This window comes from Bos grunniens, chromosome 7 (assembly GCF_055505025.1).
Source record: "Bos grunniens cultivar Pamir isolate PY7600 chromosome 7, Bosgru_T2T1.0, whole genome shotgun sequence".
Lineage (NCBI taxonomy): Eukaryota > Metazoa > Chordata > Mammalia > Artiodactyla > Bovidae > Bos > Bos grunniens.
This window is the reverse complement of record NC_141171.1, coordinates 40,647,776-40,663,127: the sequence shown is the minus strand read 5'-3', so window position 1 is coordinate 40,663,127 and position 15,352 is coordinate 40,647,776. Positions and strand designations below refer to the sequence as shown.

General features: G+C 39.8%; 1 protein-coding gene and 1 non-coding gene across 5 annotated transcripts in view; both read right to left on the bottom strand.

Moving 5' to 3' along the window:
• The window catches only part of NLRP3 (NLR family pyrin domain containing 3), a 49,265-nt gene extending 42,488 nt beyond the window's left edge, over window positions 1–6,777 (bottom strand). The window contains exons 1-3 of one of the 4 annotated variants that reach the window (XM_086411131.1): window positions 6,558–6,777; window positions 4,528–4,589; window positions 4,040–4,342 (exon numbers count right to left, since the gene is read on the bottom strand). In XM_086411131.1, coding sequence (XP_086267257.1) covers window positions 4,040–4,322 — 283 coding nt within the window. In that variant the 5' untranslated portion in view covers window positions 4,323–4,342; window positions 4,528–4,589; window positions 6,558–6,777. Of the gene's footprint in view, window positions 1–4,039; window positions 4,590–6,557 lie in introns of all 4 variants that reach the window. The other 3 variants (XM_086411132.1, XM_086411133.1, XM_086411130.1) reach the window with 3 other exon arrangements.
• A 4,192-nt stretch (window positions 6,778–10,969) lies between these two features.
• Window positions 10,970–11,076, bottom strand: LOC147369170 (U6 spliceosomal RNA). The gene has a single exon (XR_015168675.1). It is a non-coding gene; the product is annotated as a U6 spliceosomal RNA (small nuclear RNA).
• Between the last annotated feature and the right edge of the window lie 4,276 nt (window positions 11,077–15,352).

The following is a 15,352-nucleotide window of genomic DNA, read 5'->3' as shown; positions in this document are numbered from 1 at the left end:
CCCTGAATATTCATTGGAAGGACTGATTCTGAAGCTGAAACTCCAATACTTTGACCACCTGATGCAAAGAGCCAACTCATTAGAAAAGACTCTGATGCTGGGAAAGATCGAAGGCAGGAGGAGAACGGGATGACAGAGGACAACATGATTGGATGGTATCACGGACTCAATGGACATGAGATTGAGCAAGCTCCAGAAGATGGTGAAGGACAGGGAAGCCTGGCGTGCTACAGTCCATGGGGTCTCAGAGTCAGACACAACTGAGTGACTGAATAGCAAAAACAATTGAAATCCAATAGCCAGCACCTGGCACAGGTCAAAGCCACCTGCCGTGAACATCTCCCAAACCAAAATACAGCTCAGTTGAATGTCCAGTCGGAGGCATTCCTGTACTCCTAATTTCAAAGCAATGGATACCAACTAATATTGTGTCCTCATTGTATCCAGGCTTGGAATCTATCTCCCAAGCTTGGAAATCAGAAGGCAAACATATGAGGCATCAAAGTTTCTCATCCTCATTTAGCTTTGGCAGACTCCCTCCCTTGTGCTCTGGTTTTGAGACCATCCCCACACTCTCAGGTATCCCCAGGATGGCCAAAGGCCAGCAGTATTATCTATCCTTGAGCCCAAATGCCTGGAATTCATCTGACCCATATTTGGAATCTTCAAGAGCAAGAATAACCCATCTGACTTATATCTAATTCAGAATTTTGACTAACTTTAGATTCACTTAGAAAGTTTTAAAAGTATTGATTCTAGGACTCTACTCCTAATGATCCTTCTTCAGTTCTCTGAGGTGGAGCCCAGGCACCATTATATTTATCTATTTTTAAAATAATTTTTATTGGAGTACAGTTGATTTACAATGCTGTGTTAGTTTTCTGCTGTACAGAAAAGTGAATCACACTTATACATACATATATATATATATATATACACTCGTTTTTAGATTCTACTCCCATATGGGTCATTACAGAGTATCAAGTAGAAGGCACCTTTTTATTTTAAAAGCCCCACATGCATCCACAGTTGAGAATTACAGACCTAAACAATCAATAAATTACACATCCAAAAGAAGTATCTTATAAGAGAAATTAGACACAGCAGAACAAGAGATAGGTACCAGGGCAAATGCATGGGACAGGTAAATTTAGGTGGGCAGGAACTCCAGAGCTATATAAAAGATTCCTGAGGTGTCTACTTATTCTGAATGCAAATGCTCTTAACCCCCCACACACAAAACCACAAAATAAAATCTAAACATTAACTCAAACCAAGAGCAAAACTTAATTTTTACCTAAAATATAACACTAGCCAGCCCCCTGAAACAAAAAACAAAAACTTCTAACCCTAGGTATAATTCTTCCACCCCCAAAACCTACGCCAAATGGTATAATGGTTATTCGACCAAAGAGACTCTTGGCATTGAATCCAGGCTTGGCTCTGGTTAGAACAGAGCTATGGACAACTATAACTTTTTCCAGGCTCATTTCACATGGTTTTGCAACCATTCTCCAGAATTATTTTTCATCTGGTGAAAATGAAATTCTTTATATCCATTAAACAACAGTTCTTCATTCCCTATTCCTTGCAGCCCCTAGAAACCATCACTTTGTCTCTATGAATTTGTCTACTCTAGGTACCTCTTATAATGGAATCACAGAATATTTGTCTTTTTGTGATTGGCTTATTTCACTTAGTATAATGAAATTGAAAACTTATTTGAAAAAGCACAGGGTTCTTGTGAGGAATAAATAAAATCCATAAAATCTGCTTAGTGAACTACTTCTGCAACCACGATTGCAAGTGAAAGTCTCAGTCCCTCACTCTTGTCTGACTCTTTGTGACCCCATGAACTGTAGCCTGCCATGCTCCTCTGTCCATGGAATTCTCCAAGCAAGAATACTGGAGTCGGTTGCCATTCCCTTCTCCAAAGGGTTTTCCCAACCCAGGGATCGAACTCAGGTCTCCCACATTGCAAGAAGATTCTTTACCATCTGAGCCACCAGAGAAGCAACCTTGACTATTACACTTTAAAATGGTTATTGAGAATGTCAATACTGACACAATTATAATTAAGCCATTATACACAATTTGTTTATAACATCACACTGATAAACACACCTGCCTTCATGCACCTATTTTTTATCTCCCTCATTAGATCCATATTTCTTCCCCACCTCACTCTGCTTGTGATCTGCTGATCTATTTTATATTTGCCAGTATAAATACTTTTTAATTAACTTTAGATATGCCAACATGGACAAAACAAGGTTAGAAGAAAAAACAGGGTAATCCAAAAATAATTCATTAGAAAACAGAAGTTTAAGTCTATAAAACTGACTTCAAATGGCATAGATGTACTACATATACACCACCATTTTTGTCTGTTTCAGAAACACTGATTCATTTTTATTACTCTTTTTTACTAGCTCAACATCATCATCTTGTGATTTTCTAGGTTCCTCTGAGCCCTTTCTTGTACCCTTCCCTTGCTCAGAACACCAAGCCAGAAGGAAGAACCTCACCATATGTCCACAGAGATGAAGAGGATTTCTTTCACTAATTCCAACGCCCAAATTAATGGCCATAGGAAAAGCTTTTCTGCAGAAATTACAAACTTCTATAAGCTGAGAGATTGCCCCCAAGCCATGGGAAACAGAGATCTAAGTCTGTTGACCATGCAGGTAGATACTTAGATGCTAGATGAAGACTTGGAGAAAGTCCAGGCCCAGGAGAGATGTGAATAAAGTGTAACTAATTAAAGAAGGTTCTTATGGGTATGTGAGCCCTGACAGGTTTTTAAAGGAGTTAGAAAAAAGAAAACTGCTTTCCTCCATCTTCTCATAGCACTATCATGAGAAGAAAAAATAGATGATAAAGCCAAGATAATAAGTGATTAAAAAACAAACATATCAGCTTTGATTTGTCAAAGGATACCATCAACAGAGTGAAAAGACAACCCTCAGAATGGGAGAAAATATTTCCAAATCATATATTTGATAAGAGGTTAATATCCAGGATATATATATATATAAATGAAATGAAAATGAAGTCCCTCAGTCATGTCCAACTCTTTGCGAGCCCATGGACTGTAGCCCACCAGGCTCCTCGGTTCATGGGATTTTCCAGGCAAGAATACTGGAGTGGCTTGCCATTTCCTTCTCCATATATATATATAAAGGACTCCTAAAGGTCAACAGCAAAAGACAAACAACCCATTTAAAACATGGGAAAGGAATTGTATAGACATTTCTCCAAAGATAAGCAAATGACTAACAAGCACATGAGAAGAGGTTCAATATCACTAGTCAATAGGGAAATACAAATGAGATACCATCTCATGCCCATTAGGACGGCTACTATTAAAAAAAGAAAACATAAATGTTAGTAAGGCTTTGAAGAAATTAGAACCCTTGTGCACTGTTAGTGGGAATGTAAAATGGTGCATCTACTGTGGAAAACATTATGGCAATTCCTCAAAAAATTAAACTAGAATTTACCATATAAGCCAGTAATTCCACTTCTGGAAATAAACCCAAAAGAATTGAAAGCAAGATCTCAAAGAGATTTGTACAACCATGTTCATAGAAGCATTATTCACAATAGTCAAAAGCTAAAAGCAATTAGAAAGTCCATTGATGGATGAATGAATGAATAAACTGTGGTATACACATACCACAAAATATTATTCCACATTAAAAAAGAATGAAATCCTGACATATGAGACAATGTGCGTGAAGCTTGAGGAAGTTTATGCTGCTACACAAAAAGACAAATAATCTATGATTTCACTTATAAAAGGTACTAGAATAGTCAAATTCATAGAGACAGAAAGTGGTTGTCAGGGGCTGAGGGGAGGGTAGAATTGTTTCATGGGTACAGAGTTTTGCAAGATGAAAGAGAGTTCTGGAGATTGAACAACTGTGTGAATGAGCTTACCACCACTGCATCATACACTAAAAATGGCTGATAGTAAATTTTATCTTATGTATATTTTATCATGATTTTAAAAAAGTACTATCTTCATTCCACTCACCCCATTCTGGCTCTTCCCTCTTAGCTTTCTCATAAAGGTCTCTCCTGTTGATTGCAGCAAAAATCCACTTGGCCATGGCCCATGCCTTCTCTTCCCCGTTGAAATCAATCATCAGAGTGGCTAGATCCACGTGATCTGCTTTTTCTGTCTGACCCCGAGGAATTGAGGTGCAGCCCTTCTGACTGGGATAGTCTTCTAAATGCATCTTGAATTTCTTAAAGTCTATGTCTTCCAGGTCCTCCAGGTAACGAGCCAGCTTGCAGCGGACACTTACCATTCTCATCTGCACACCCGGTCAGAGTCCTTGGGCATAAATCCACACTTGGAAGTTAGGTGGTGCAAATAGCATATGGTTAAGAAGTCTTTTCAGAAATTTACCCTCAGAGAGAATTAAAGTATCAAAAACCCAGAAAATTGAAAGGAAAAAAATATCACTGGATTCGAACAAGTTGCCATCTTTAGCTTTTAAAAATGAGTCAAATTCTTACCAGAAAGTCTTTCTATTGGCTTAACCCAGGTGTGTGTCCTGAGCCATGGAAGAAAGGTGCCCCTATGGAGACAAACAAAATCACCAACACAATCACATTAACAGTGCAACGTAGTCTTAAACCGCTTCCTGATGCCGTCTTGATGTATCACCAAGAGAACTTTGATCCCACTGATTACTGGCTATGTATGACCCTGGGCAATCTCTCCACTATTTTTCAACTTCAGTTTCCTCATCTATAAAATGGCAGAGTGGAAAAGATTTTTTTACCTTCCTCCCAACTGAAAGACTCTGGTTTCTTGTTTCTGTTTCGAACCAAGGAAAGATGAATAAGGGACAAGAGAAGAAAGGATACCAGGAATGAGTAATTATGGTGATAACAGAACAGCATATGTCTAGAGAGAAGGAAAGAGAACATAGAAGCATGCAGAGGAAGGCATAATCTGCAACAAACCCTTTATCAACACATTGATTGATTAAAACTGAAATGGGATGGAACTTGGGGTAATAAGGAAGAATGATAAATATATACATTTCTTTAATGTCTCCTTGCAAAATTCACAATTATAATAATTATTAGAACTCACATTTATTGAGAGCTTCCCATGAGTTAGGTGCTATACTGATGCACAAAACTGAAAAATTATATTCCTAGTTCCATGGTATGGAAGTAGAAACTGAGTCTTAGGCTAACTGACTTGCCCAGAGTTTCACAGCCAGGAGGGACAAAGCCAGGATTTACACTAGGGTCACTGATTTCTGAGTCATGCCCCTAACATTGCATTTTTCTCTGCATAAAAAGTGTGAGACCATTTCTTCCACCATTTAAGTAGGTATCTCAGTCACGTAGGAGGAAAAAATGGTTGAAGATGATAACAAAATATAGATGAAAGTGAAAGTGTTAGTTGCTCAGTTGTGTCCGACTCTTTGTAACCCCATGGACTGTAGCCCACCAGGCTCCTTTAAAATTCTCCAGGTAAGAATACTGGAGTGGTTTGCAATTTCCTTCTCCAGGGGATCTTCCTGACCCAGAGACTGAACCCATCCTGCATTGCAGGCAGATTCTTAATCGTCTGAGCCACCAAGGAAAACCAAAAATCAGATTGTTAAAAAACAAAAGCACTTTCCCAGGTTTTATCACACAATCTCATTGTAATGTTCAATGTCTCGGTTTCCTAACTAGACTTCAAGTTCCACAAAGACTTGAAATCAGCGGCTATATCTCTTGATCATACACAATTTCTAGATTTTGGATGGATGAGCACATTGGCTTTGTTTGGAATTGAACTCTTCATATTATTGAACTTAGAAAAGAATTATAGGAAGGGAGAAGCCCTATGAGCCCAGGTCTCCTGCATTGCAGGAAGATTCTTTGCCATCTGAGCCACCAGGGAAAGCTTATGAAGCTTTCAAACTCTCCAAACTGGAATTCGTAAAAGCCCAGTTTAATGTTCAAGACATTTTAAACATGTTCAACACTCCTTCTGTCTCCATTCCTGCCTCTCCACTCCTTGCATCATGCATCGCCCACCCCTCGCTGCCCCTGTCAAGTCCATCCCCTATGCATTTGGCAGGTGGCAGGAGGAGAGGGGTTACTCCAGACAGATCCACCAGCTCTGCCAACCCTCTCAGGTCCCATTGCATCAGTCTTTCCATCCACATCAGGACTCTGCCTCTCCTCTGTGCTACCGTATCCCTAACCTTAGTGCACCCCCACCCTGACCCTTACCTTCTCTGTCCCTTGGTTTCTAAATATGCTCATTTCCTTATATGCATCCCATCTATCTACTTCCTAGGGGAATGAGTGTGAGCCATGGTCACTGTTCCTGACCCCCACTCCCCACACACATGCACTGGCACACATAGCGACCAAATATTGATAAATGTAAAAGAAACATTCCAGAAACATTGTTGAAGGATAGACTTGAAGGCTGGCAGAAGGAACCTCTAGTCAAATTCTGCCCCTTGAAACAATTTCCCCACTCTTCCCCAGGCTATTTCAGCCACCCGGCTCCACAGAGCTGGACTCACCCAGACGTCAGCCTCGGGAACAGCCGGAGAAGAAACTAGATGAATTTATAGCAGTCACAACCCAGCAGGAAGGATGTGGTCTCAGTTTGGAGCAAACAGGCTTGCATCACAGGCAAAAGCAGAGACTAACGGTTACTCACATCACTGGATTTTCCAAACCGAAGCTCTCAAAGCTGAGCCTGCTTGCAGCCAGAGATACCTGGCCTCCCCTCAATGGCCACTGGGGTAGAAAAGGGGAGGAAATTCAACTGCTGCTCAATGAATGTTCCCTCTGACTCTGACAGCAGCCATGTGAGTGTTTTGATGACACAGAGGGGGCTGTAATGGGGAATACCGTAGCAGCATAAACAGACAATTAAAAGCATAACCTGGCTATCAAACTGCAGATCCCATTCACTTTCAAGCTGTCACATGGAGGAGGTCAGTAGACAATATAGTAACCACTGACTGTTATTTTTCTTCACCACTTAATTGAGGTAAGTATATACCTGTGAAACCATCACCACCATCAAGGCTATAAGCATATTTATCACCTCCCAAAGTTTCTCCTCACCCTATTATATGGGGAAAATTGACTCTGTGTGTGTGGTGAGAACACAATATAAGATCTACCATAAACAAATATTAAGCACACAATTTAGTATTATTAGCTACAGGCTCTATGCTATAGAGCAGATCTCCGGGACTTATCCAACTTGCATAATAGAAACTGCCCACTTTCTGACTAACATTTCCCTCTTTCTGTCCCTCCCCAGCCCCTGGAAACTGTCATTCTACTCTATTTCAATGAGTTTGACTATTTTAGATCCTACATGAGTGATTTCATTTGGTATTCCTCTTTCCTCTCATTTATTTCATTTTGTCATCAAAATCCATTCATGTTGTTGCAAATAGTAGGATTTCCTTATCTATCATGGTTGAATAACATTCCATTGTGATATTTTTCATATATATATGCTAATATGCATACGAAATATTCATATGAATATATGAAATATTCCATATATATAGAATATATATAGTTCAACATATATTCCAATAATATACTCCAATGTATATTCCAACATTCTAAATATATATTTATGTATGTATATATATATCACATCTTCTTTATTCATTCATCTACTGATGGATGCTTTGGTTGTCTTTATTCATTCTTCTGATTATGAACACTTATGCTGTTTCTGTGTCTTGGATATTGTGAATAAAGGCACAGTGAGCATGGAAGCACATATCCTTCAAGATCAGATCCTGATTTCAATTCTTTTGGATAGGCACAAACTCTACTCTCCCACTCACTGACTTATTTGTTCAACTAAAATTTATGGAGTACCTAGTGTGTGTCAAGCATGAACACAAAGCTGAATAGCAGCTTGCCTTACCCAAGAAGAGCTAGAGAAGATAGATACACTCAGACCTGCTTTTCTAATTGTTACCATGTCTGCAGGACCACAGTCCAATAATAGCATGAGTTCCATGGAACATGGTAAGTGAGAGGCACTCAGCACCCCAGGGAATGCAGGAAACTTGGAGCAAGAAGAAAAAGCATTCAAGTCTAACCTAAGGGTACAGAGGCATTGGTGGATGACTTTGTCTCCCTGTGTCTCAGTTTCCTCATCTGTAAAATGGGGATAACAATAGCACCAATCAGAGATGGTTGTCATAAAAATGAAGCAAATGGGTAAATGTGAGGCCTTTGGAACAGAGCCTGAATCACAGAAACTGGTATCAGTGGTTAGCTCCTCCTCCTACTGTTGTTACAGAATGGTGTGCAAAATGCCCTTGAGAGAGTCAGTTCCTAGGTAGGTTGATAAGAAGTCTGGGGTCCCCTAGGAGGAGAGAGGGGTCTGGGGCTCCCAAAGAGTAGATAGGGATCTGGAGTTCCCAGGGAGAAGAAAAGGACATTTTTTCTACATTCCTTAGTCACATAAAATGTTTTTTTCTTTACGCCCAGAGCTGATGATTACACAATAAAACAGCTCAGCTTAAACTCTGTACTAAGGATTATATAACAACAATATGTCCAGCTTGAGGACAGTTTCTCCTACTTGAAAACCTTCTGACTAATCCTGTTATCCTAAAATGTATATTATGCGAGTGAGTCTGGTAAGATCTTTCTATTGTTAGTTCTAATTCTGTCATCTTAAAATGTAAATTGTGAGAGTGGGTCTAGTAAGACTCTTAAAAGCTTGATACATTCTTCTGATTTACTGTAATAATCAATTTAAAAAGTATATAACTCCCTTGCTAAGACTAGGGAGGGGGCACTCTCCATCCCTCTTCTGATGTCTATTTCAGAAGCTTTCTCTGTCCCTTATTATACTTTAATAAAACTCTGCTATACAAAAGCTCTTGAGTGATCAAGGCTGGTCCCTGGTCCTGAAGCTAAATTTTGTCTGGAGATCACAAATCCGACATCGTTCACAGTAAGCTATCACTCTGAGAGATGAAAGAGAGACATCTACTCCCACTGAAGCAAGGGCAGGATAGCAGACCTGAGTCTCAAGCTCTGCACGTTGTTAAAGGCCAGGGTGCATGCAGGAGCTGTGAGAACTCCAGATGCTGAGGCTACAGAGACAGACAGCAGATCAATCAACCAATAACTGAGAGGGAAATGCAAAGTAGAAAGCAGAGTTCAAATGTCATTCCAGAATTTTGAAACAATACTCTAATCATGTATAAAAACTAATCAAGAAAAAGAAAAAAAAAAAAACACCATGCTTTGCCTGCCTGTTATTCTGCATTCTGAAAACATTGTTTCAGATATGGGACTATCAAAATCAATACAAATAATAAACAAAGAACGCCATAAAAATAGAATACAACAATTCTCTTCCTATCTATTCATCACTCCCTTCTAAAACCTTGGTGAATAACAATGAAATATTGTGTACCAAAGAAAAACAAGTATACCCACGAAACACCTGCAACTCACTTCTGTAAAGCAGAGTTGATTGGAGTTCTGGGTATTGCCAAATTTGCCACAAACTCTTTCTAATTGAATAATCTACAGGAAACCAAACCAAAATGAAAGTAAATCCACATGTTGCCCCAACCCACTTCCAAGTACATATGAGCCATCCCTGATTGTACAGGTGGGAGCAAAATGAGGAAATGAGATAGGGGTTTTTTTGAACAACAACAACAAAAAATCCAGACATGAGACATAAAAGTATAGGCATGGTGACAAAGATCTAAAACATATAAAGTCAAGATTCTATTGAAAAGTCCAAAGCAAAACAGCAATAACAGTGAGAAATGGGAAAGAGAAGTTGCTCAGGTGTGTCCGAGTCTGCAACCACATGGGCTGTAGCCTACCATGCTCCTCCATCCATGGAATTTTCCAGGCAAGAGTACTGGAGTGGGTTGCCATTTCAAGTTACCCTAAATACTGCATGTGTCTCTGGGCCTGAATGCTTCCAAATCCTCACCCATCTTGCCCTTCCCTCGACCTCCACACAGTTAACGTGATATGCTAATTGCCCTTCCTGTGCCTGTGGGGAAAGTAGTTTCAGTTCTACAGGAGAAGCCGGAAGGCACATTGCTTTCCTGGCAAAGATACTCTTTTTTTTTTTTTTTAATTTATTTTTAAATTTTTTTAATTTTTAAACTTTAAAATATTTTATTAGTTTTGCCAAATATTGAAATGAATCCGCCACAGGTATACCTGCGTTCCCCATCCTGAACCCTCCTCCCTCCTCCCTCCCCTACCCGCCCTCTGGGTCGTCCCAGTGCACCAACCGCAAGCATCCAGTACTGTGCATCAAACCTGGACTGGCGACTCGTTTCATACATGATATTATACATGTTTCAATGCTATTCTCCCAAATCTCCCCACCCTCTCCCTCTCCCACAGAGTCCATAAGACTGATCTATACATCAGTGTCTCTTTTGCTGTCTCGCATACAGGGTTATTGTTACCATCTTTCTAAATTCCATATATATGCGTTAGTATACTGTATTGGTGTTTTTCTTTCTGGCTTACTTCACTCTGTATAATAGGTTCCAGTTTCATCCATCTCATTAGAACTGATTCAAATGTATTCTTTTTAATGGCTGAGTAATACTCCATTGTGTATATGTACCACAGCTTTCTTATCCATTCATCTGCTGATGGGCATCTAGGTTGCTTCCATGTCCTGGCTATTATAAACAGTGCTGTGATGAACATTGGGGTACACGTGTCTCTTTCCCTTCTGGTTTCCTCAGTGTGTATGCCCAGCAGTGGGATTGCTGGATCATAAGGCAGTTCTATTTCCAGTTTTTTAAGGAATCTCCACACTGTTCTCCATAGTGGCTGTACTAGTTTGCATTCCCACCAACAGTGTAAGAGAGTTCCCTTTTCTCCACACCCTCTCCAGCATTTATTGCTTGTAGACTTATGGATTGCAGCCATTCTGACTGGTGTGAAAAAAAATATGGAACGCTTCACGAATTTGCGTGTCATCCTTGCACAGGGGCCATGCTAATCTTCTCTGTATGGTTCCAATTTTAGTATATGTGCTGCCGAAGTGAGCACCAAAGATACTCTTTTAGGCTGCAGGCGTTGCAGTCACTTTCCAATCGTCAACCCTGCACTAACCAATAGAGTAGCTACTAGTCTAGTCACACATGGCTACTGAAATGTAAACTTAATTAAAATTAATGATTCAGGGGGGCTTCCTTTGTGGTCCAGTGGCTAAGACTCCACACCCCCAAAGCAGGGGGTTTGCTCCCTGATCAGAGAGAACTGATTTGGGAACTAGATCCCAAATGCCACAGCTAAGAGTTTGCATGAGGCTTCCCTGGTGACTCAGTGGTAAAGAATCCACCTGCTGATACAGGAGACACGGGTCTAATCCTTGATGAGGGAATATCCCACAAGCTATGGAAATACTAAGCCCATACTCCACGACTATTGAGTCTGGGCTCCAGAGACCAGGAGGCACAACTACTGAGCACACGTGCTGCAACTACTGAAGCCTGTGCTCTACAAGAGAAGCCACAGCAACGGGAAGCTGGTGTCCTGCAGCTAGAGAAACACACGCGGCAATGCCAGCTGGCAAAGCATCTGCCTGCAATGAGGGAGACCCAGGTTCAGTCCCTGGGTCAGGAAGATCCCCTGGAGAAGGAAATGGCAACCCACTCCAGTACTCTTGCCTGGAAAATTCCACGGATGGAGGAGCCTGAGAGGCTATAGTCCGGAGTGACTTCACTAATGAACACCCAGCACCATCAAAAATCAATCAATAAATCAACATTTTTAAAAAAGAGTTTGAATGCTTGAGTCCTAACGGGGAGGCTAACTAAAAACTGAACATGCTGCAATTAAGACCTGGCACAGACAAATACATAAATAAATATTTTTTAAAAATCAATTCAGTTCTGGCTGCACTGGTGGCATAATAAGGGCTCAGTAGCCACATGTGGGGATGGTACAAAAGAGTACACGTATATCACAACTGAGTTTTAATGGTCAGCCTTGGTCTGACTCGAAGGCTAGAAGGGCATCCTTGAGCTTAACTCCTAATGCTTGGAAATCTTAAATTATTTCCTGCTGAATATTATTCTATCAGACATTACATTGTTGAAGATATATATAAATATATATATGATTACTTATTTTTTAAATATATATATGCACTTAGCACTTATTAATACATGGTATAGACAAATTTGGAAGACCTGTATCTGAAACTACAAACATGAAGTTAGAACACAGAGAGAATTTTTATTTTTTGCTTTAATACAGAGGACTTTCATTGAGTATGTTGTACAATATACATTTCTTCATTGACTGGCTTTTTCCCAACAAGCATATGTAACTTTGCAATTAAAATAGGAAAAAAAAAGAATTCTACCTAGCACAGCTATCAAGTTGGTGGGTTTTGATGGCCTTGAAATAGGATAGCAGTGACAGTTGGGCTTCCCTGCTTTTCCAGCCTCCATCAGTACCCCAGTCCTCTAACTGATAACACTCCTTTTATTGCTTCTCCCCTATTAGGTGCTGATTCTTTCTCCTATGCCTTCTAATCCACGTCAAGACATGAACTGCAAAAGGCTAAACACTCTGTGATGAGTGTAGAATTTCACAGAAGTGAAACAGATGCTATAGATGGTCAGACCACCATCCAGTGGCCACCTTCTTTCTTGCTCAAAGGAACTCAATTTTGCGCAAGAATTCACCTCTTCCTCACAGAACTTGGGAAAATTTAACTCTCCTCCAATTTAAGGGGTGTATTCTGGTTTATATAACTCAATCACTAGATCCTGCTCTCCTAGTAATTATTGTTTAAGGAGTGGGCTGGTGAGTAAGTTCTGATTAAAAGACCCGGACTCCACAGAAAAAAGTCTGCTCTAAAGATTCTCCATATTTGGCCATTTGCTGCCAGTAGATGTGGTCACATTGGGATATGATGCTCCAAACTGCACGAGGGAGCACGAAACACACTAAGGATGGCACGCCTGGAGATGGAAGGAACGTGTCCGCTGAAGCAACCAGCCCAACAGTGCAAGGCCCGTTTAATATGAGTCTTCTGCTCCTTAGATCCAAAGGCAACTTACACTTACATGCCTTTGTTGAGGCATGATTGAGTTTTCTGTGAGTTTTGATTTCCCTGAAGTCAACGCTGAACTAATACTCACTACTTACAGACATAGCATGGCTGAAAACCTGTGCATGGGCTCACAGGTGGGCATCAGTGCCCTAAGAACTGTTAAATTGTTCTAAAAATAACACAGTTGCCAGCCACTACCGTTTCCTCACCGTTTGCTACTCAATTGAAAAAAAGTAACCAAGTCATTTATATTTTATTATATTGATAAAATACAAACACTTTTACATATAAAAGGGTAAATCCAATCTGTCCTAGAATTTTTTTTCTTTTTGCATAATTTTGGTGCCTTTTTCCATTTTATCTCCTTTAAAATAAGTTTGTTTTTTTTTTTTTGGCCATGCTATCCAGCTTGCAGAATCTTAGTTCCTCAACCAGGAATCAAACCCATGTCCCTTGCAGTGGAAGCACTGGAGTCCTAATCACTGAACCACCAGGAAATTCCCTAAAATGAATGTTTAATTAGTTCTTCCTTAGGAAAAGAAGGCAAATCCTTAGCTGTGAGGGTTAGAGGCAAAACTTTTAGCCTCACAGGATATTTACATTTTAAAACTGGTTGCCAACAAACAAAATCAGAGGTTTTCCATAAAACAGATGTCAGCTTTGTGTCTAAAACTTAGAATTCTAGAACCAATCCAAGCAGCACTCCTTCAATATGGAACCAGGAGCTGGAAAAGGAAGCCACACTGAGCTAACTTCAGTTTTCTGCAGTCTCCGTCACTCCCTCCAACCTCTTAGATTCAGCCCATACCTCCTTTTATGTTTGCTTGCTTGGAACTTGAATTTGAATTCCTAATTCCTCAGTCATATCTTCCCCACCCCCACCCCCAGATTTATTGAGATATAATTGACGAATAACACTGTGCACGTTTAAAGTGTAGAACATGATTTGGTACACATTATATATTGTGAAATGATTACCATAAGATTAGTTAACACATCCATCACTTAACATAGTTACCTTTGTGTGTTTGTGTTGAGAATTGTGTGTGTTGTGTGTGTGTTGAGAATATTTAAGATTACTCTCAACAATCAAGTATAAATACATATTATTAACTCTTAGTCATCATGCTATATATGAGGTCCCCATAAGTTAACTCATCTTATAACTGAATGTCTTATCTTTAAGCAAAGAAAATAAACATTTCAAGTTTTTTCATCAGAAAGAAGGGATATTTGGTAAGGTTCAGTTATATGTATATTAAAAGTCATTTTAATATACCTGTGTATAGCCAAAGGTGGAAGCAACCCAAGTGTTATCAACTAGTTAATGCATTAACAAAATATATTATATATATATACCATGGAATATTATACAGCCTTAAAAAGGAAATTCTGACATATATTACAACATGAACCATGCTGACATTATGTTAAGTGAAATAAGACAGTTACATAAAAACACATGCTGCTGCTGCTGCTGCTGCTAAGTCACTTCAGTCATGTCCGACTCTGTGTGACCCCATAGACAGCAGCCCACCACTTATATAAGATTCTTAGAATAGTCACATTCACAGAAACAGAAAGAATGGTGGCTGGAAGGGATCCAAGGCCAGGGGTGGGTGGTGGGGAGGGGGAAACAGGGATGCATTTAATGGTGACAAAGTTTCAGTTTTGCAAGATGAAGAATTCTTGGAATTCCCTGGTGGTCCAATGATTAGGACTCTGTGCTTTCATTGCCAAGGGCCTGGGTTCAGTCCTTGGTTGGGGACCTGAGATCCCACAGGCGGCATGATAAGGCCACATAAAAAAAAAATGATGAAATGTTCTGGAGATGGGTGATGTTAATGGCTGCACGATGATGTGAATGTATATCACACTGCTGGACTGCACACTTAAAAATCATTAAAATGGAAAATTGTGTGTTATATATATTTTCTACAGTAAAAAAGAATATCAATTATGTTACACATTTCCACTCCTCATTTTCTTTCTCTCTCGTTTAACCCAGAAGAATAAAGAAGTACAAACGCTACTCCTAGCACTCAGTTAAAAATAAGCAATTATATTTCGCTATACCAGCTACCTCTCTAGCTGGTATATTGCAATTGTGGATCAATTGCAATACTTAAAATGTTTATATAGAGACAGAGAAAAGATGAAAACAGACACACACCACATTTTTGCTTCCCCCAAAAGGTTATTGTGTGGGAAGAAGAAGACATTCTCCCTCGTGCAGTTCTGTATTGTCTCTATCATAAT